Below are 23,092 nucleotides of genomic sequence, written 5' to 3'. Positions count from 1 at the left end.
TGTATGTGGGAAAAAAAACCAAATTGTCTGTTCACTATAATTTTTTTATTAAAATCTGTTTTAGGAAGAGTCAGTCAGTGTATGAAGGGTAGAAAAAGCAGTTCATTCTCACTTCGCAAAAACATTTACCCTCTTTATACCGCATTCAAGACAGGATGTTAAGAAGAGCACACGGTGTCAGACACGTAAAACAGAAAAGGACAAATTTATCTGCAATTTTTGCCTGATGTGACAAGTTCGGTCATTTAGCAACAGCAGACTGTATTTCAATGAATTTAACTAATAGTAATGCACACTTATACCCATGTCACTAAATACCCAAATACATAGGCCTGGGTCATTTATTGTATTTGGTCTACACTGATTTTTATAACAATAAAGCTGTATTATGCAAATTTGAGAAAATGTGGTGAGGGTGGGTTAAAACTAATGCTGCACATCAACAGTGGAATATTAAGTGCGATTTCATTGTTAAATTCTTAAAAAGTAATACAGCTATCGTCTGGTACTGGAACCAGTGCAACGTATTCCGACATATTCCATTCTATAACAAACATGCCTGACAGGAACTACTTGAACACATTTAGCCAGGGTCTATGGTGTTAAATACTGTGTCGTGGCCCTAGGTATGGGACCATAAAATATATTATGCTTTAAATAGCTTGCCTGGTGGTCTAGTAGTAACTTTTGCTTGTGGCTTATCTCAGGTTAATTAAGACAAACAAACCCTATAGTATACTGTAATTCATAGAAAAATCTGTTGGCTTTATATAGAGAAACATCTGACTTGCACATCAAGGACTGACAAACATTCAGAAACAAGGTTGTGCACCTTTTAAAGTAAAGCTTGTACACATATTTATAAAAGTTTTCTTAGGAGGCACAAGGTCAAAACCCCAAAAGAATAACATGGGCTCAACTGGGAAAAGCTCAGTAACTAAGACATTTCAGATACCTTAAAATATAGAAATCCTCCCCCCCCCCCACACACACACACTCTCACACAAGTCAAACACAAAGAAGCAAGTGAGAAATCATCCACACCATCCCAAAGCTGATCTGAACTGGCCACTTTGTGCCATGACATAAATATTGCACCAAATGTACCTGCTAAATATAGCAACCCTCTAATTCTATAATAGCTTATACTCCAACATAGAATATATCTTTATTTAGTTTCTACGGGAAATAAAGGGTCTGCAAACATACAATCCACGCAGCACCAGTAGCATCTGGTATTTGATCATTTTTAAGTGAAAGTCTATTTGAAGAATTGTATTAAACAAAAAAAAACAAACCTTTACAAAACAGCTGATAAAATCATAGCAAAGAAAAACTTCAGCTCCAAAAACATGGAGACAAAATTTGATCCACTGAACATTTTAACTGCATTTCCAATATCTTAAAGAGTTTTTAACAGTTTAACACCTGCATCGGTATGAACAGGTGTTCTTTTAGCCTGGCATTTGCAGAGGCAAAAGAAGCGTCGAAGAGGACCACAAAAGGACGGCAATCAGTAGTACAGAAGGTTGTTCACAGGACAGCTTCATCTACTCTGGATCAGCTGTAAGTCTGAGTGCATGTGTGGCTGTTCAAAGATGCAGAGCTCAGAGGGGCTGCAGGACGTTTCTCCCTGCCTCTGAAGTGCTGCTAGCTCCAGACCTCTCCATGTCAGACAGCTGCTCAAACACATCTCTGAGGACACACAACACAAAGTTAAAAAGACAATAACCGAATTTCTAGTGCTGTTCTTTAATTCACCTTAGAAGATGTGAACAAGAAAAGGTTGATGAAAACTGTTTAACTTGAAGAAAACTTCCACGAATGGACAAAAAAAAGTTCATATGCTTGCTTAAGTTGGTTTTAGACTCTTTCCATTAAGATTTCATACACATTGGTGAAATGGAAACGCTTCCAAATTGCATCTGACCTGGCAGATAACAAGGAGAACTACTTCTACGGAATTACAACCATTAGAAATGTATCCTATACCTCCACCCTTTGGTGACTGAAAGCAGACTTTAAACCAGTCAATGGAAACGTGTCTGATTTGGCCGATTGGGTTCCGATAGTTTTGTTATGTGTACATACTATATACACTATACAACCTGGCAGCTTCTCGTGTACAAACATGGGATTGATCTGCCAACTCACTTGTGCATGTAGAAGAAGATGTATCCACTCCGGTCACGGTCTCGCTGGACGGCGGCCTCCTGTGTGCGCGACACATCCAGGTCGTTGTAAGTCAGCCATGACTGCTTCTTCATGTCGTAGACGTCACTGATATAATGACCTGGGGTGAGATAATACAGTTTCAAGTGAAAAGGTAAATTAATCATTACAAGCAACTTTAGCCTATATTCAAAAAGGTATATGGACATGATTCTTCTTCCCAGATTATGAGGTAGCTGTGCAATGTCACAAAGCAGCAGATTTTGAATTGACCTTAATAAAACCTTATTAATCCCCGTGTGGGAAATTATTTTCAAGACATGGGGAAAAAAGTAATTGTGTAGAGTCATTGTTGTGGACAGAAATGACCTCTTGCAGTAGAGCTGAAGAAGTCTGACACTGCATTGTTTGATCACTGTGTTTTGTTGAGGGTGTTGAATGTCATCTTTTATTGAGCAACTTTTGTATTATTCTTTAGATAATCAGTTCCAGGGGCTCCAGACCAGTCCCCAGAAAAGAGCCAGCTATCTTTATCAGTTTGTTCAATTTCTTCTGAGTCACTAGCTCTGATGCTGCTGCCTCAATAGATGGCTACAAAACTTACTGCACCTCCTATTTTTTGCCATTAACAGTGAAGGACCTAAGCTTCTTCAAGAATCTTCAGAGTCTGCTCTGTCCCTTCTAACAGACAGCTTCAGTGGTGCAATTCCAACTCAGTTTGTGGTCCAGGTGAACATTCAGATATCTGTACTCTTCCACCACCACTGCCATCTCTTCACCCAGGATAGAAATAGTGTTTGGCTTATTCCTGCTCCTCCTGAAATCCACAATCATTTCAATTGTGTTGTTTACATGATTGATTGATACACGATTACATTGATTGTTGCCACACCTTGCCACATAGTTGTGACAATACATGTACTGAACCCCTTGTCCATCACTGATGCACCAAACAACTGCAGAGTCATCTGAGGATTTCTGGAGATGACAGGACTCCGACTTGTACTGGAAGTCGTAGAAGGAGAACTGTTGCCCGCAATGTTTCTGTGCTGCTGATGACCTTTTCAGACACACAACCCTTCAGTCTCACCAACTCTGGTCTGTCTGTAATCAATAATCCTGGTGCTTGCGGAGGCACCAATCTATATATTTTTTTTAGAACTTCTCTTAAACTCCTCAAACTGTTTCTGATGACAGATTGCTGCTGAATGATGGGTGTACAGGTGGAGGAAACATCAACCATACTATGATGTGAATAAATCCATCCAATAAAAAAAACAAAACAATTGTATATCCAATGGATTTCCATTATCGACTCCATTATCTACTCAAAAGCATTCCTCAATGCTCCCATGTCCTCAGTTCATAAGAATATTCCACTACAACAAGAGCTAAAGTGCATAATCACCCCAGCTATTCCTGTCTTTATGCACGGACTCTAATTTTTTGTTTATCAAGTTAAAAATTATTTGGAATGTTGGAATTTTTGGAATGTCATATACACCTAATTTCAGACCAGTACTCAGCTTTCCACTAATCTGACAGCAACTGGACATGTCAGCGTCTTGTTTGAATTACTCCCCTGGTACTTTTCTTCAACATTTGTATGACAGTCCAACTAGCCTTAAGCTATTAGCATATAAATCTCACTTTCACACATCACAAGTCTAAGCCAGTTGTTTCTCATTAATAGACATACAAATACTGCATCTGTGGGTTAATTTGACATATGATCAGCTGTTCAGATGAACCTCACACATTGCACACAATGTCCATGGAGCCAAATGAACAAGAGAAAATTACTTTGAAGCTTTTGAGCTGCAGTTGAAGCTTCTGCTCTCAGTCCGATTATATAAATGTACTTTGAACTACTCCCATTCACAACCACTTTGAGTTTTGGTCGAGAGACTCATCTCACATACAGCATTGTTAATGTAGATTGTGCCAGACCATATTTTTTTCTTGTTGATAACGATACATGTGACAGTAGAGTTAATAAATCTAAAAAGAAAAAATAACATAGAAAATTGCTATTTTCAGCTGTTTTTATGCACTGCCCAGTGTGTTTAACACAATCACAGCAAGCTTAGTACACTAATATGAATTGTTACATGACATGAGAAAACTATGCACACTGTATTTCTGTCACTGTATCAGGCATGACTGAATACAGCCATGAGGAACACTAACACTGAAGGGAAGAATGCCTGAACGCTATCAATGTGACCCACCTCAAAATTATTATAGAGCATTAAAAGAGTGTTAATCCACCTCAACAAAAAGACAAATACACAAGCAGAAGCTCACCAGAGGAGGAGCTGCTCCCAATGTGACTGACAACGCTGATAAGTCTGTAAGAGTTGGTCAAGTCTCCAGTCTGTGGATTAAAGTGCATAAAAAGGTTGCTGGAAATGACAAGTCATCTCATGCCTCAAGTGTAGCCAGACTACCAACAAATGCACGAAATCAACACAATAGCTTTTATACACATATGAATCAATGAAATCAGATATGTCAAGGCGTGTTAATTGTTTTAAATACCATTGTGGGACTTTTATTTTAAAAAATGTAACCCCTCTAAAATGCCTGACTAAATAACTTAAATTGACTTTGAGTCAAGAGTGCAACTTGCACAACTAACAATGTTCAAATGTATAGAACATACTGCAAATGATTAGTACAGCTAGAACCTAGAAGTAAAAATGCTTAGACATACTATTTGTTTAGATAAATCCTATAAGTATTTTAATGATGATATACAACTCTATTGTGTTTAAAATTCCTGGGCGGATGTTATGTTGCAACGATATGTGGAGTACCTCAGCGTTTCTCTTCAGGTTCTCCGTTTCTGCTTCAGTATATTCCATGTCCAGCACGTCCTCATTTCCAGAATCATCATCTGAGCACAGCAGCTCGGGCAGAGAGTTGTTAAACTCTATTAGGGAAAAAGAGGATTTATATACCAGTGTTGAGTGTTAATAGCACTGTGAGTCTAATTAAAAAGTCAAATGAACATTTGCTTATGAAAAGATGACAGAATTATGAGACCAAACTGCACTGAATTTGTGAGATAAAATCTCTAAATATCCATTTACATTTCCAGCTCATTGTCTGTCCTTACTAATGTATGACAGATGATTTTGTGCAGATGGTACCCATCATAGAACAAATTAAAAGAATTGAAAAAAAGTGCCTTTGGTCAAATATGTTTAGGCTTAAGAGTTTCAAAGGCCTGTAGCTAAATGTGGAAGGGGCTTTTTTTCCCCTCATACCTTGCAGGCTGAGCTCAGTCGCCCTCTTGAGATCATCATCCTCTCTCATTTCCTGGGCTTCCTATATGGGGAGAGGTGAGAACAAGGGATTACATTACTGACATTTAATGTATGGAATTAAAAATAACAGTTTATGGCATTTTCACTCAAGTCTGTTGGGTATTCAAAATCTGATGATAAATTTGGGCTTATCATTTAAAAGACACAGGACCAATGATTTTTTAAAAGTTTTTTTTACTTAATACTGATGAAGATGATGACTAAGTCTGTAACTGACAATGAATGCTGGAGGATCAAACTCTCAAAAGTTTTGTCATGTATTCATAATCTCTTAATAGGCAGAGATAAGTTTTGGCGGAGATAATGTTTATGCTCATGCATTTAGCAGACGCTTTTATCCAAAGTGACTTACAAATGAGGATATAACATCACATCTAACATCAAAGCCAGTCAGGAAACCAGGAAGGAAACCACCAGTCAGACTCTGTCAGAGGTGACAGGGTGACAGTGTAGAGATAGAGTGCTGGCATAAAGGGAAGTACAGAAAGAGAAAGTGCAGTAGATGGGTTAGGGAAGTACAGGGTAAGTAAAAGTGCTGGGAGTGACCGAGTTGTGACATAAGCCTGTGCGAGAGATTCAATTCATTCAAATAGATGGGAGCCATTCCATGAAGCACTTTGTAGGCTAACATCTGTGACTTGAATTTGATGTGGGCGTTTAAGGGTAGCCAGTGGAGTTCAATGAACAGAGGGGTGATGTGTGCTCTTTTTGGCTGATCGAAGACCAAACGCACACCAGAGTAAGTCATGGAGTTCCCCAGGGTTCTGCGCTTGGACCGATTCTTTTTACTTCATACATGCTTCCATTAGGTAGCATTATTAGACAGCATGGCATACATTTCCATTGCTATGCTGATTATACTCAGCTGTACTATGAAACCAGATGAAACCAATAGGTTGGTCAGACTACAAGCATGTCTTAAAGACATAAAGACCTGGATGACTCAGAGCTGTCTGCTTCTAAATTGAGACAAAACTGAAGTTGTTCTCTTTGGACCCAAGCGCTTCAGGGAGAAGTTGTCTAGTTATATAGTTACTCTAGATGGTATTTCCTTGGCTTCTAGTTCTACAATGAGGAACCTTGGAGTTATTTTTGACCAGAATTTATCATTTGATGCACATATAAAACTGATTTATAGGACCGCGTTCTTTCACCTTCGTAATATTGCCAAAATCAGGAACATCCTGTTTCAAGGTGATGCAGAGCCTCCAGCTGATCCAAAATGCTGCAGCCAGAGTTGTGATGAGAACTAACAGGAGAGATCATGTTTCTCCAGTTTTAGCTACTCTTCATTGGTTCCCTGTTAAATTCAGAATAGAATTTAAGATTCTTCTCCTCACATATAAAGCTCTTAATGACCAAGCTCCATCATATCTTAAACAGCTCATTGTAAAATATTTTCCTAACAGAGCACTTCACTCCCAAACTGCAGGTTTACCCGTTGTTCCCAGAGTTTCTAAAAGTAGAATGAGAGGCAGAGCCTTCAGTTATCAGGCCCCTCTCTTGTGGAATAAGCTGCCAGTAAATGTCCGGGAAGCAGACACCCTTTCCACTTTTAAGATTAGGCTTAAAACTTTCCTTTTTGATAAAGCTTATAGTTAGGGATGGCTCAGGTGATCCTGAAACATCCCATAGTTAAGCTGCTATAGGCTTAGACTGCTGGGGGACCTCATCTGTCACACCTTTCCTCACTTTGCTCTCTTTTCCCCCTGTTTAATTTCTCAAATGATATTATGTACATGTGACAATATTATGGTTATTAACTTGTGTTTCCCTGTTCTAACAGGTATCCTTTGAATGGTGTTATGGTTTTCTGTCTTCTCAAACCCCAGCTGGTCGAGGCGGATGGCCACCCTTCCTGTGTCTGGTTCTGCCAGAGGTTTCTTCCTATTAAAAGGGAGTCGTTCCTGTCCACAGTCGCCACAGGCACGCTCAGGATGGGAGATTGGACTGAAGATAAGTTTCGGTGCAATCTGTTGGTTTCCTCTTTATGAATGAATTGGATTATTGGATCATTTTGAAATTAACGAACTCTATTTAATTGGATTATGATTACAATGAATTGAATTCCAATTGGCAATTCTAATTGGACATCATTTAAGTGCCTTGAGAAGACAATTGTAATTTGGCGCTACATAAATAAAACTGAATTGAATTTAATTGAAACGCACCGCTGCGTTCTGGACCATCTGCAGAGGTTTCACAGCACAGGCTGGGTGACTAGTTACGAGAGCGTTGCAGTAGTCAAAGTGGGAGATGACCATAGACTGCGCCAAGAGCTGAATGGCGTGTTGGCTTAGGTACGGCCTGATCTTTCTTATGTTTAGCAATGCAAAGCGGCATGAACGAGCAACAGAGGTAACGTGATCTTTAAAGGTCAGTTGGTCATCAATCATGACACCTAAGTTTCTAGCTACCTTTGATGAGCAAGAGACAGGGATTCAGTTTGGATGCAGATGCTGTGGTGTATGGTTGATTTGGCTGGGAAGACCAGCAGTTCAGTTTTAGAGAGTTTAAGTTGGAGGTAATGGGCTTTTATCCATGTTGATATGTCAGAGAGACAGTCTGAGATTCGTGCTGAGACTGTGTGGTGGTCAGGTGGGAATGACAGATGGATATTGTTAGCATAACATTAGTATGAGAATCCATGTGATCGGATGATCTGGCCCAGTGAGGTGGTGGCAATGTGGCAAAGAGAAGAGGTCCCAGTACTGAACCTGGGGGACCCCTGTGCCGAGGTGGTGAGCTGCAAAAGTGTGACCAAGCCAAGAGTGTGGAATTTAATACAAACTTAAGATTTTAAATGACTGCAACATTCTTTTGTGGGGATGGTCAGTGTGGAAATACCAGATGGGGGATTCTACATCAAAGAAGAGAAATTTACAACCACCTTTGCCCACAAAAGCATTTTGGGGGAGTTTTCTCAACCCCTCTTTCCACAGACCTGTGCCATAAATTTAGATAAATGCATTAATAGCTTAGTGCTAACTAAGCTGAACAAACAACGGACCCTCTCAGGAGAGTATTGGGGAAAACCAGAACAGGACCCCTCCCACCATATATGGTTCAAAGTAAACAATGGTGACAGTTTGCCCTGACTCTGATTCAAGCCAGAGACAGCCACTGCATGGACCTCTCAAAGGATCTCACCCTGAATCACTTTTTAGCTGAATCTTGAAACTGTATTAAATGTGCTTTGTATCTTTGTACAAGTTCTTTCATGTTCTCAGTGATATCACAAGCTGCATTTTAATACCTTTTTCATGATCGTACGTGGAACGATACGGAAGACATTATTATTTTGGAAAATTACTAATCAGCTTATGGAGCCACATTGCCCCCAAGTGGTCCGTAGTCCTAAATAGTTAAATCCAAAATTAAGTCAACAACTTGCATATGACATGTGACATTTATATGAAATAATGCAACTATTAACCAATGCTTCAGCTGTTTCTTATTGTATTCTGTGTTTAACACAGATAACAACAAATAACACAAATAACATTGGTTGGTTCGTTATTCATACTTCATAACTTTACAGATATCCATCTGAATTTTGAGACTCATAACCATCATGTTATGTTATGTTATGTTGTTTTTATGTCTTTATATCCTAAGTTTATGCTATATCTTTCCCTTTATATCTTAACAAGTTATGGTGTTTTAGAATCCTCTGAACAAATGTTTATGAGACGGAGGAATGCAGGAGTCGAATTGCTTTGAGGCAAACCTCCTTGCAGGTCGCCTTACAAAATACGCCCAGGCAGACGTCACAACAGTTTCAGGCATACCATTGGCTGAAAGTGTGGCGTAGGCCTACGTCATGCTCCGCCTCTGCGAATCAAACTTCGGAACCCGCGAGGAAAAGTCAGAGTTATTGTCAGTAATGGCATAAGATCACATAAGTTCTTAAATAGAACATGGACGGAATATTGAAAGAGTATATTGAAGGTCCAGATCAATAGAGAAGATGAAGAGCAGAGAGCTCTAACTGATGGAATGAGAGTCTGGCGGAGAGTCTTTGAAAATGGCAGGAGAGGAAGATGAGATGGAAGAAGAAGGTCCGAACAAAGACAGAAAGAGAAGAATGTAGTAGAAAGATACATTTTGCGTTTTTGTTTGTCCGTCATCCTGTCTCCTCTCTATAGCACGTTTTAAACTCTACTGCTGCAGCATCCTCACCTATTTTTGATCAGAAAAAGGAGCCAGCGTTCAGCTTGTCAACCTTTTTGTCAATCTTTTGTGAATTTAAGTTCACCTCATCAGAGTTGGTCAGCAACCAAAACCAACTCCACCCTTGGACAGTTTTATCATTATCTGCGTGAATTCCGACACACTACCCCGATCGTCTTCAAGTTACCAGAAGGAACCCAGGAACGCGACCGGTCCAGTCCCTTAAAGTCAACCACAACGAAGGCCGCGAGACGCGGAACCGAGAGAGAGACCCAGTGGGACCTGCTGGCGATGACCTGTGGTTCGAAGCTGACCTAACCGTAAGATCTGCCCTGTTCTTACATTTCAGACGGTATGCGGTGGGTGTCGAGAGAATTTGGTGTTAAAATTATAAACTAAACCAAGTTGATAGTAACACAATAGTAACACAACGCGACTATTTGAATGATTCCGGTATCCATCCATCCATCCCCTTCCCTTAGTTCTTTTCAATTCACTAAGTGTTTCTTATATAATCATCCATATTCAAAGCATTTCTCCTGTTGTCTTAAGGTTCATGTCTTTGGTCATATCATTGTAATAAATGGTTCATATATATATACATATATAAAATCAACCTGCTTTTGTGTATGTGTTCTTTACGCATGTGTGAGTCCAACAAAACGAGAATTCACGAGTAGCGACTATATGAGACTGGAATTTATTAGTTATTAATTAATAATTGATTGTTAATTTAACATACCAGAATCGTAAGATTCTGTCTTTTCCTTCGATTGAAGGTGGTGCCCTAAAACGAGGTTAAATAAGGCTTATTCAGATAGTGAGAACTTTCGGATAAATCCTTATATCGTATCACATCACGCTACGTGTGTCCGCTATAAATATATATTGTTGGTGCCTTGTGTGCCGGCGATATAAAATTTGGCTACACCGACCAGGAGTGTGCTCTCCCTGTGATGCCCATGCTAGTGCGTATAGACAAAAGGATGCAGTGGTTGACAGTGTCAAACGCAGCCGATAAGTTGAGCAGGATAAGTACTGACGACTTAGCCGTTGCTCTGGCTTCTTTTAAGGCTTCTGTTAAAGCCAACAGAGTCGTTTCAGTGGAGTGTCCACATTTAAGCCCAGATTGGTTTGTGTCAAGGAGGTTATTTTGTGAGAGTTAATCTGTGCCCTGCTTAAAGACCTTTCAATAGACAGAAATGGGAGGAGAGAGACCAGCCAATAGTTCTCCATTTGAGTCGGAGGGAGGAAAGGTTTCTTGAGCAGCGGTGTAACCCGAGCTTGCTTGAATGTGGTAGGAAATGTGCCCAAAGACAGTGAAGCATTAATCACATGTGTGATTGCAGCAGTTACAGTAGGAGCAATGGGTTGGAATAGATTAGATGATTCTATCAAGTGTTCCAGAAAACCCTCAGTTAGAAACCAGTTCTAAAATGCACTTTAGGTCTGTAAGGGTTCGAGCAGATTCCACATGGGTTCCGTTCTTACATGTTCCTGGAGGCTCTGGGCCAGAGCTTGTTGCAACTCCTGTTCTTCCCTCTCCTGATCCAAACTATACTGTTGGACCCAGTCCAATTCCCCTTGCTGCTGCACACCCTCTGGAGTCTGGTTCTCCTTGTTTTCATCCATGGTCAAATCCAGAGAATCTAGCACATCTACACAATACCAAAAATAAACATAAATCAACTAACATAATGCAGAAAACCTATTCATAAAGTGTCTTAACCTCATTCTGGATTACCTGCAGACTGTTTGTTGTCAGGTTCCAGCAGATCTGTACGATAGGCCAAGTCATGGACATCTGTGTCCCCAAACCCTGTATCAGGGCTGCTCGTTGGCTCATCTTCCAGTGTAGCTGGTGCAGAGAGCGCAGCTTCTTGACGACTCATCTCCAAAACAGCAGCCAGCATTTCATCATCATTTATGCCACTAAAATCTGCTGAGTCCATTGTTGCTCCCCTCTGGAAAAAAAAGAAAAAAAAGAAGTGTAAAACAACACCAGCATAAACCAGAAAAGGAGAGGGGAAATAAATGTTAAGATACATGAGGAAGTGCTCACCTCTTCTGGATGGTCGTCGCCTTCAGGAAGACAGCGGCTAGTGCGCCGCTTGCGGCTTCCATTCACCTTTCTGTTCGGCTCCTCTTCACAGTCAGAATCCAAAAGGATAGCGGTGCAGCTACTGTTGGTAACTTTCCCACCCGTCCTTCTACACAGTTACATGTTCAATGATAAAAGTTGTGTTCCAGCTTAATGCTTATTATTTATTCAAAGAGGCCAAATAAGAAAACAAATCACAGCAATTTAGAAGTTCTCACATTTCTCTTTTAACAAGTCTAAATTAAATGATTATTTTCTCATTTGAATTTCTTGTAGAACTCACCGAAGAGGTGCTGTGGAGGAGTTGATCGACTGTGACGTTTTAAGTGTTCTGGACCTTTAAAACAGAAACAAACAAAAGCAAACAAACAAACAATAAGTCTATGAATCATGAGCTGTTATTAACCCAAAAATATGTGGTGTGTAGATATCAACTAAACTGCTGTCATACACAAACATTCATGCTGTCTGCAGTAATTGGAATTCCACTGGACATCCACTGATGTATCCCCCTCTTAGGGTGTGAAATGTGTGAATGATTTTACCTTTGTTTTAGAATGTTAGAAGTGATACAGCTGTCAATTCCCTGCTTTTTTCTGTTACTGACTATAGATCAATTCAATGTTCAAACTTTTGCTCTTGGCCCTTAAAATAAATCATATTTGATGTTTTTCCTTTGCTAAGAAGTACATGTACAAGTACACTAAACAGATCAAATGTTGTTACACAGTGCGACTTATTTCCAACCCACACATTTTATTCAAATGCATCTTACAAACGCTTACACAGAGGCTTGGAAACTCCAACCAAGACTTATGGGGGGTCTTGTGGATTCAGTGCAGTGCGATAGCAGGGTCAGGTATCGGGGGATCACCACCTGCTGGCCCAGTTTGCTGTTCAGGGATAACTGAGCATTAAAGCTGTACCGTTTCAGGTGTAGGATGAGCACTCTGTGGGAAGTAAAGACATCAGAAATCATCACAACGAAGTAACGTCTTATTACATTTTTCATTTAACACTTGATTTTGTTCTGTAGATTGTAGATTGTGTGGGGTGGAAGGGAAAAAAAAAAAAGGGATTTTTCTGTGCTTGAAGAATATAATTAGGATTCTAAAACTACTACCAAACACAATAACACACACAAGCATCCAGTAAGCCAGTCTTTCTCAATTCAGGTCCTCATGCATGTTTTCGATGTTTCCCTCCTCCACCACACCTGATTCAAATGAATGGCTCCTTATCAGGCCACTGCAGAGCTTGATGACAAGCTGATCATTTAAATCAGGTGTGGTGGAGGGAAACATCAAAAACATGCAGGGCAGTGGGTCATGAGGACCTGAATTGAGAAACACTGCAGTAAGCCTTTAAAATATTTTACTTTTACACATTACTCTACAAAGATCTCCAGCCTCCTCCCTCTTTATCGCTACATAACTTCCACTTTAGATGATACTGCATTCGCTGTACCATGGAAGTGGGAGGCTTTTGCTTTTTAATCACCATTAAATTTCATCATATGCTATAAAGTTTACTTGACTTAAGAAATAAATGGGCTGATAATGCTCTAACAGTACTTTGTTTATTTATTTAAGTTATAAAGTTAGGTCTGAACATGTCCGATTTCCTGTTTGTCATCAAATACACCGTAACAACAGCACCAGTAACTGCCGTTACAAACCCAAACATAAGTGAAATATTTCACACATTAGCAACAGTTCTTAATGTAAGAGGCTTTAGTGCATCCTTTCTCATTTGGGGTTATTAAGTGCTACAGATCAGAAAAGAGAATTCAAGTAGTCACTGCATATTCTAAAATTAAATGCATGAAGCAGGTGTAAATCTTTGGTTAAAAGAGGAGCTGCTGCACTGTCCATCTGTATTATTTTGACCAAAGCATGTAACCATTTCATTCAGACATTTCACATAGGTCTTTCAAGCCTAAACTGATGGATGTTTTCCCATCAATGTCACGTATGGAAGTACAGAGACGGCATGAGACATTTGTAGTTGGTCCACCACTGATATGCCTCTGAGCCAGCAAGGGAGGTGGTCTCAAAGGCAACAAGAAACAAGTCCACCTGACCTACGAAACTGCCATCACTCAGCTGATTCCGCGACGCTGGCTTGACGTATGTAGGCATGTGGAAATGGCTATTAAGACCTCAGGGAATTGTGTAAGCCGTCTCCTTTAATAATGAACATCCTTCATTGTACATTTCATGACTGTGTGTAGATACCTTGGTAGTTTGCTGAATTTGTGTGTTACAGTTGCTGCTTTTCCATTGCACTTTTCACATGAGTATTCAATTTCCTCCATCTGTAAACAAGAAAGTATCTTCTAAAAATTCATACAAATCAAGCAGACCAAGCTGAATCACCCATAAATACTGATAATAAATTCAGATTTTTCAAACACTGATGTGAAAGACTCACCCTGAAAAAGAGATCCAGAGAGTCCTGTATGGAGCGAAGGGGGAGGGTTTTCCTCCTGCGTGGCAGGTCAATGGACAAGTCATTGAACTGCTCCCGTTTGGTCACCACCTCGCCACAGCTGCAACATAACAGAAGTGTCAAACATTGATCTTCTCCAGAGCCACCCAATTGAAATAATTTATTCACATGATCAAACAGGACATTGTTCTCACCCTTTGCAAGCAATGGTGTGTTGAACCTCAAATTCCATGTTGACTGCAACAGGGCAGGTGTAGATACGGGAGGTGTCTGCCTCTTCGCCAGGTTCTCCCCTGACTGCCGATGACATCGCTGTTGCCTCCGTACCATTCTCAAACAATACAGAGGATGACAATGATGAGGGAGCTTCATTTGTCCAGCTCTTGTTCATCTTCGCCACATCGTCCTTCAGCTGGTCCAAACACTGACTCAAGAACTCATGAGCATCCTGATAATCAGATAACATGATGAAACTTATAAGTAGAATAGCTTTGGAAACTAAAGTTTTAGCTATTCTGGATTTTTTTGTGTCCCATACATATTCTGCATCACAACAATGACACTGACCACTCAGCAATAGTAATAACAGTAATCTTAAGTCACAACAACCATACGACCAGAATAACACTGATTTTTTCATGAAGTTTGTATATAATTTTCATTTGAACATATTGTGAATACATTGTAGTTTTACTTATTTACATCTGCCATTTCTTGGTACATTCAGCCTTAAAAACAGCATGCATCAGGTCAGGTCAACGGTTGATTTGAAAAATACAACAAAGTGCCTTTAAGAGTACTTTTTACAAAAGAGCAACACTATAAAGTGTTTAATCTAGAGGAGGCATCTTACATTCTGCATGTTTCCAGAGAAACGCTCAGCTGTGGAGGAGATGGCACTCTTCACCTTCCTCAACAGGTCTTTTTTCGTCTCTGGACAGCCCACATCCTTCTTAACCATAAGATGAGCGAATCGCCTACATAGAGGTAAGATGCAATGTGAATGTTGTGCAACTGTTCCTCTTCTAAGCTGCTATGAGTAAATCTACACACGCTTCACTGTCATTTAAGCATGTGTAGATTGTTACTAGTTTGCTTATTAAAGATAATATAGTACCTGAGCAATGCATTGATGGGCACCTTCTTCCAAGGGATGCTCTGCTTCAGCATGTCATTGGAGAATGAGGGGAGGCTGAAGAGGGACTGTAGAATGGCATTCATGTAACAAGTGTTGCCAAGGTTGGAAAATCTGCAATGTTTGAAAAATTGACAAAACAAATTACACCAAGTTCCTTTGTGTCAATTTTCCTTTTAATCTACTGATCAGCGTGGGTTTATTAGATTCAAAGTTAGGGCTGGGCAATATGGCTCAAAAGTAAAATCTCTGACTTTTTCACTTTTTTACGGTTTTAAATACATTTTTTTGGTTCCTTTCCTAAAAACATATAACAAACTACATACTCCCACATCATCCGTTCAGGGAGTTTACCTAAATTTAAAGTGCAACAAAACACAATCTTTGAAACATGCTGTAAAACTAGATGGAAGGCCCTGCATTTGTAAATGACAATGGAAATATAACTTTGCACAACATGTGTATAACTACTAGCTACAAGCAATGTCCCAACTATCAGGGAGCGAGTTTCTCAGTTTTGAGAATATATCTCAGAACATGCTTCACTTGACACGGTACAACTTCAAACTAAATTTCTTAAAAAGTCTGTTGTGGCGTAGTAAAAATACGTTCCCTCCAGGTCTGTTACAACCTTTCCATCTGTGCAGTTGTACAGGTAGGGTAAGGCAACGTCTGCAAATTATTTCCGGCTTGGTAGCACATACCTAGTGTGTGAAGTTTTCAGCATCTGAATAAAGCCGGGCCTTTTCACTGTATAAATGGGCACCATGTCTTTAGCAATATGCAACGCAACCGCATCTGTAGTCGCTTTCCACTGGGCCCTTCTCTTATCATACGGGATACACTGGGAAAACAATTCCCCTCATGTGGAAAGAGTATGTGGGCTGCTGCTGTCTTGTGCATCCCCTGGAGAGCAGTATTTCTCCTACTTGGCAGCATGCCTCTGTTTGAGGTGTAAAAATAAATTGGGTGTGCTAACACCTTTGGCAAACACAGCCTTTAAACAAATTTTCCAACATGTTGTTGATTGTTCCGAGTTCGAGATCGCAAAAACCAAACCAGTTCCAAAGAACTGATGACATGGGAACAAGCTCTTCCTCGCTCGCTGATGTTGTTTTCTTGCATCTCTGTGGGATAGGGGCGGGAGGAGGGCTGAGCCCACTCTGAACTAAGGACGGAAAGTGTTGGCGGTCCATTTCAAAGGATAAGAAAAATTAAATCATTTTCATAAGAACAAATTGTCGTAAACGGCAAATTTGAATAAATCGATCAAATCTATTAATCACCCAGCCCTATCCAAAAATACATGCAATTAATAATATTGTTGCTTTTAGAAGCACCCTTTCTTTTACCCTTGCAGTGGGGGCTGTGGCTGGGCTAGAGTAGATGACCTCTGCTTGTTCCAGCCACCATAGTCCAGGGAGGGTCGAACTTTCTTGAAGGGAGTAGAGTGGTTGGGGAGCATTAGGCTTCTCTTGGCTGTGGTGGTCTGTGCAAGACTAGCAGCCCTGTAAGTATAAAATTATTATAAAGATATTATAACACAAGATCATTACAGGTGTTAACAGAGGACATCAATTTTGCATTCTAGCACTCCCAACTTAAGCACTTTATCTCACCTGTCACACAAAAACTCACCTGTCCAGAAAAGAATGGCTCTGGCTATAGTCTTTAGTTAGAGATCGACTACCATAGAATGACGTTGGCTGAAGTGGGGTTGAGCCAAGAGGAGCTACGGGTATGGGGGAAAAAAAGGAGATGAGACATGTCAAAAATCAGTTTAAGGCCTAATAATATGCACATAATAAACAAAGCAACACAAAGGTTTTTACCATTTTTAAAGAAGAAACCGTTTAATGTATATTACTACAGTTGAGACTTCCTCTGCTGAAGTGTGAAGGAAACAGTTTACCTGAGCCCCGGTTCTCCTCTGTCTGCTTCAGTTTTTCTTTGCAGCTCAAAAGAAACTTCCTGGCTGGATCTGAAGTGGCCTTGTTGTTGCTTTAAAAAAAAAAAAACGTGGTAATAATAAGATTAAGAATACATTTCTGGATATCAGATTGCAGAAACTCTGGACTTTAAATTCAATGGAATTTAAACCAAACCCTGCTCAGTGCTCTATAATAGTTTTTAATTTTGCCAGTGACAGCCGCCATACAACATGATTTACTATACTCTGAAATAATGCTGAAGATGTCAGATCACTGTAAATTTGCCAAACACCAATGCTTGACCATGAGAAGTGCCACATTTACCTTGACGAGTCATTTTCTTTGGGGTAGTCCTCAGTGAGGTCACTTTCGGAGTTAAGGAGCCTCTTTCTCTTCTCACTCCTGGAACAAAAAGTAAGCAAATTAACAAGCTTTACAAGTTTGGACTAATCATCCATTAACTGGAAAGAAAATTAGCTGAGATCTACTCATTTTTCAGTTGTCCAAAATCATTGTGAATGAGGTTATACAATATAAAATTCAATCACACCTGTTTTCAGACAGTCCAGTCCTAGTGGGGGTAGAGACGGCTCTGCTTGGGCTGCTCAGAGGTTTCCGTGGTATTGTGTCGTCCCGACCTTCTGCACTCTGCCGTCTTGGAGTTGTCTGAAACATGGGAGGAGAATGTTTGAGTGAAATGTTAACTTTAATTTCATCTGAATTTGTTAATAAGTTGCTGCTTTAAGTTGTTGCTTACCTGTCTTTCCCCTGATGGGTTGCTCTCATTTTTCATCGAGCGGTTACCAAGCACACTGAAGTTTGCACTTCCATGAGACGATTTTAATACTGCAGAATTAAAAAAGAACAGGATTTAGGACAAAGCATATGAATTCAATTATTTCAAATTACAGGTTAGCAGAGCCCTCATTTGACTGATTAATTGTGCTGAAGAGACGTTGACGGCAATGCCAACACAATCTCCATAAGTCACATTGTTACATATGGTGCATATGTAACTGGTTTGCCTTGAGGCACACAAGGACAAAGTAAAGCCATCGGATGTCATGTTCCTCCTGTTCAAGGTTTAAGTGAATAGTATTTTAAGATCACACCTTTTACAAAATTTTACAGGAAAAATCTTAATGAAATAAATAGATGAATAATTATAAGATAAACCTTACCCAGGGTTAATGGACATATCACATATACAGGTTGTTAAAGTGATTTTTAAATCTCCACTTTTAACTATATTTACACACACTCCTATTCTTTCCTCTTGTCCAAATATGGTTGTTGCTGCATTCTTCACTACAGAATATATGAAACTAGGGATGCACTGATCTGATATTTGGATCGAATATCGGTCCCGATATTTGACAAAATATATGGTTATCGGAAAGTGCAGCCGATCCATGGGGGCCATTTTTTTTTTAAATACTTCTCAACAAGTACATAAATAAAATCTCAGAGGAATGTTGTTGTTCTGTTGTGTTTTGTTTTGTTTTAATTAAATTAAATTCTTTTATTCATTACCTTGAGGTTTACTTTTAGCTCAGTGTACAGAGTCGTTGAATGTATATTTTCAATGTAAAAACTTTTCTGAAAGAAAAAAAAGCTACTTATTCTGTTTCAGTGTTCTGTTTTATTTATTTAAATTTGTTTCTAACTTTTATTTAATTTTTATTTTATTATCAGCTGGTTCACACATTTTATTAACAAATAAACAATGGTTCATTCCTTATATTTAGATCTATCATTTTGTTCCATTTTAGGATAAGTTTAGTTAGCAAATATTTAAGTCAAACCTCAAAGTCTTCCACATAGTGAGGTCCGTACAGTTTGTAAATTCAACAATGGTATCGGATCGCTATCGGGTATCGACCGATTTGCAAAACTTAGATATCGGAATCAAAAAAGCTGGATCAGTGCATCCCTATATTAAACCAAACATATTGTGTATGAAAGGAAACCAGAATAATGTCAACAGACTCAACATCAAAACATGTTGCAAATGATGAAAAATCATGATCATTTTTACCTTCAATCCTCAATAAAACCTCTTAAATATGTCCTGAAAATTACTGTCCTCAAATGGTGAAAATCTGTCAAGGCCTCATATCAACTGGTTATACTGAATTAGCTGATTTCACGAGATCGGCAAGAAACAAGGATTTTTAAATTAAAATTTGATACACAAAAGGACAAAATCAGTCATTTCTACAAAAGCTAAATGTTTAACCTGTCCAATGACATTCATCACATTATACATACAGAAGCAACAGGGGCTGAGATATTAAGGATTTTTTGTGTGCAGAGTAAATTTAGTATTTCAGGAAACCTGCAGATTTTAGGAAGCAGTTTTAAAACAATATTAAGGTTTTAAATATTCTGTCAAGGGTGCCTTAGATCCAAATGGGTTCAAATGAGCAGTATTGTATTTACCTGGCTTTCCTTGCCTCAACTTTTCCAGGTATTCTTTTGTCCTCTGAACCAAAGGTGGGGGCATCTTATCCAAGATGATGACACTGCTGTCTTTCAAGGTCAGCATGATCCGATTCGCACTCTGGGAAATGCTTTTCACGTTCTGGTTCAGCTGAAGGCATGAAAGTAATTCAGGACAGTCAAATTTTGGATATGAGATTTTTCAAAAAATCTTGTCTTATTCCTAGATAATCAGGTACCCTTGCATCCTGAAAACATTTTTCACATACATTTAACATTTGCAGCCAGTGTAGCTCAGTGTAGCTGAGAGTGTAGTCTCATGGCAAACCGCTACTATCCAAACAAATTTAACTTCAGGCCCATATGTCCATTTACCGTAGGACATGGACACCCATATTTCTTCCAATATGGCTGTAACAATAAGCTTTTCTTTCATCCTTACATACTATATCCAAGTCTATCAAGTCGTGTGGCATATATCACACCAGGATGCCTGCTCACCTGCCAACTCCTTATCTGGCACGATAACCTTGTTCAAATCTTAAACAAATTGTCTGTATTTCAACTAAGATTGAACAACTGACTTAATAACCAAAGATCTCACTCAAGTCTGATTTATTCCATTCATGTGGCTTTTAGCATGAAAGTTTATGATTTTGTGCAATGTTCCTGATCTGTGCAGCAAAAGGTGGATGAAGTAGGTTTTGTTGACCCCTAGTGGCTTTACACAGTAACAAAGACCATATCTCCAAGTACAGAAGTTCTTTTTTTTCAAATTTCCAGTGTGTTTTAAAGTATTTAATGGATGATTGATTTAAAATAAGAGTGGGTACAGATGTTATAATTAATAAGCAGAATGTAGTTGCATGCAGGTGGCATAACACATAAACCAAGATGGATTAAGTGTTTTGACTACTGATAGCAAAATCAAACCATATTGTGTGGCGATTACAGATTCAACAAACACTATTCCACTTCCAGATGTGTAGTTTGTTTTAATTTTTGTATTTGTATTCCATCTCTAGGATATTTGCCTCATTTATTCATTTTATTGTTTGACCTATGTCTCGTTATCTTTAAATAAATAAATAAGAAAAAAAGTGTTGTATCTGACCATGACTTGTCATTAACAAAATTTCAAGCTTTTTCTTTTTAACAGGAATAATTGGATAATATGAAATAATAAAAGTGACAGGAAAAACCCACAAGCTGAGGACAGAGCAAGTCTCCTTATGGTGTGCCATTAGGGAGATTTATGTTGTAAACCAGTTCATGGTTTCAGTGCAAAATCCCAGTTTATGTGGTGTCCATCATGATACGTCTCAAAACTGAAATTGTACTTTTTTACAAAATCCTAGAAAGTTTGTCACTCATCTTATCATATAGGCCTCTGGATTCAGGCCATTTAAATAGTATACATGATTATTAATGCATATAAATATATTACATTCTTACTTTACTACATCCCCATACATATCAACTTATAAACATAACCAGTTAGATAGATGAACTCCCTTTTCCAATAATCCTCTTTGTATTTATAACTTTAAAAAAAAGTAAAAAGTTGCGTCTTGTGCAGACTGTCACAAATGAGACAGTCTGCACAAAAGTCCATGAATACCATACAATTTCTACTCGACTACCTTTAGATCTTCATCTGGGTTTTAGTTTGGCTGCAGAGTACAGCCATAGCCATTTATGAAAAGTGACTTCATAATGGGAGCTTATGTTGCAGCTCCAGTGTGTTCATCAACTAGTGAAATCCACAATTTACTATGGCCAAATAAGTATATGAAAGTTTCCACAGACATATTTGGTTATTTTTTTTCCCTCTCTCAATAATGAGGGCACTTTTACATGTGCATCTACCCATAACTCCACTGTAAGACAGACATTACAATCAAGCTCCTGTGTTAACTAGCACCGGTAAAAAAACAAACAAAAAAAAAACGACGACAATGAAAATACTTTGATTACTGAATATGAAATACAAACAAACTCAAACTGTACCTGGAAGGTTTTGGTAGCTCCACCACAGCTGAATCTTAGGCAGAGGTTAACTTTGTTATCCTTCTCCAAAATCTCAAAAGTTCCCTCTTTCCATTTGGTGGTGCCCAGGTCCATACTGGTAAACCGGATCTTAACAGCGCCACCACTGGAGAGTTTGGGGACTAAGGCCGCCATGGCTTACTATCCTGATGGGGCACTTGGTTGGCTTGGACTTGGAATCAAACAAATCCTAAACAAGAGAGATATATTGTGTGTCAGTACAACCACTGCTAAATCTAACTTACAGAATGTAGATTATCCCCATTATACTTTAAACACGTTACTGTATCATAAAGTACTTTGCACAAATTAATAAATAAAACAAAAAATGTAATGGAGTAAGAACTGTACTTAATGTCAATTGTATACCGTCAATGAATAGAAAGCAACCACAAGCTAAAGACTTATAATTACATATAATTGGGCAACATTAATGGATAATGGCATTACCACATACAACCTAAAACTGTATATTGTGCAGCTTAATTAACACATTAACTCACGTTGGCCAAAGGTTTACCACAGACTCTAAGTCACAACAAACTCCAGGTAGACAAGACCAATGTGACACAAGTTAGCGCAAAAGCTAACAACAGAAAAACGAAATTTAAAAAGTTGGCAGCACAATTTTTACAAACATGGGAGCGTGTTTTACAAAGTAGGGAAACTCATTCTGCGTATATGAACTGATTACCGATTCCTTTATTAGCATTTATAGTCTGCGTTTACATTAGCTATCAAACTAGCCCAATGACAACTCTAACGCTGCAGCAAAGATGAGCGAAGATGCACAACACATTGCTATTTGCGTTCTGTTGCGTCTGACAATGTTAGCATCATTCTGACAAGACTGGTAATTATATATATGTCCACAACCAGATAAATTCAATGAAAAGCCAACCAGGACGCTGCACCCAAGCTCAATTAATATGATGCAGGTAATATCGTCTCCTCATGTAGCCTCTGAATGGACGGAGGCCGACATTAGCAAGTCTGCTAGCAGGCTAGCGCAAGCTAGCTAACCAGCTAATTTGCTTGATTGTAATTTTGGTGATGAAAACAACCCACAGTATGATTTAATGAAGCAGCCCTTTACCTGTCGATGATATTGGACTCGTCTTCAAACTTATGAAAAAACGTATCGCATCTATAGGTCGTCCGAGAGCATAAAGTTTGTTTTGCCGGCATTCACCTGCTCTCCAGTGTCTATATTGTTGACAGTGAAGCCGTGCACTACGCCTTGCAGCAACGCGCGGTGATGGCGGGAATGTGAAACTTTACAACGGAAATGATAACCGAGAGTGTA

At 39.1% G+C, this 23,092-nt stretch overlaps 1 protein-coding gene across 3 annotated transcripts; it reads right to left on the bottom strand.

Annotated features, from left to right (window-relative positions):
* Positions 1 to 23: 23 nt before the first annotated feature.
* usp37 (ubiquitin specific peptidase 37) lies at positions 24 to 23,038 on the bottom strand. Of its 3 annotated transcripts, XM_072397935.1 has the most exons (25): positions 22,883 to 23,038; positions 22,688 to 22,749; positions 21,748 to 21,976; positions 19,738 to 19,888; positions 18,053 to 18,141; positions 17,846 to 17,961; positions 17,620 to 17,697; positions 17,277 to 17,365; positions 17,003 to 17,096; positions 16,717 to 16,872; positions 15,347 to 15,478; positions 15,083 to 15,206; positions 14,424 to 14,677; positions 14,212 to 14,329; positions 14,016 to 14,095; positions 12,564 to 12,728; positions 12,062 to 12,115; positions 11,740 to 11,887; positions 11,422 to 11,641; positions 11,169 to 11,335; positions 5,445 to 5,505; positions 4,992 to 5,107; positions 4,480 to 4,549; positions 2,155 to 2,293; positions 24 to 1,695 (listed from the first exon to the last, which is right to left on the bottom strand). In XM_072397935.1, exons 3-25 carry the CDS (start codon positions 21,919 to 21,921, stop codon positions 1,608 to 1,610), a joined length of 2,883 nt encoding a protein of 960 aa, XP_072254036.1. In that variant the 5' UTR covers positions 21,922 to 21,976; positions 22,688 to 22,749; positions 22,883 to 23,038; the 3' UTR covers positions 24 to 1,607. The 3 variants fall into 3 exon arrangements, with proteins under 3 accessions (XP_072254036.1, XP_072254035.1, XP_072254037.1); XM_072397934.1 differs by lacking the exon at positions 22,688 to 22,749; XM_072397936.1 differs by lacking the exons at positions 21,748 to 21,976; positions 22,688 to 22,749.
* Between the last annotated feature and the right edge of the window lie 54 nt (positions 23,039 to 23,092).

This window comes from Leuresthes tenuis, unplaced genomic scaffold (genome assembly GCF_036924035.1).
Source record: "Leuresthes tenuis unplaced genomic scaffold, fLeuTen1.0.hap1 SCAF_12, whole genome shotgun sequence".
NCBI classification, from domain to species: domain Eukaryota; kingdom Metazoa; phylum Chordata; class Actinopteri; order Atheriniformes; family Atherinopsidae; genus Leuresthes; species Leuresthes tenuis.
This window is presented reverse-complemented; position numbering and strand designations above follow the sequence as displayed.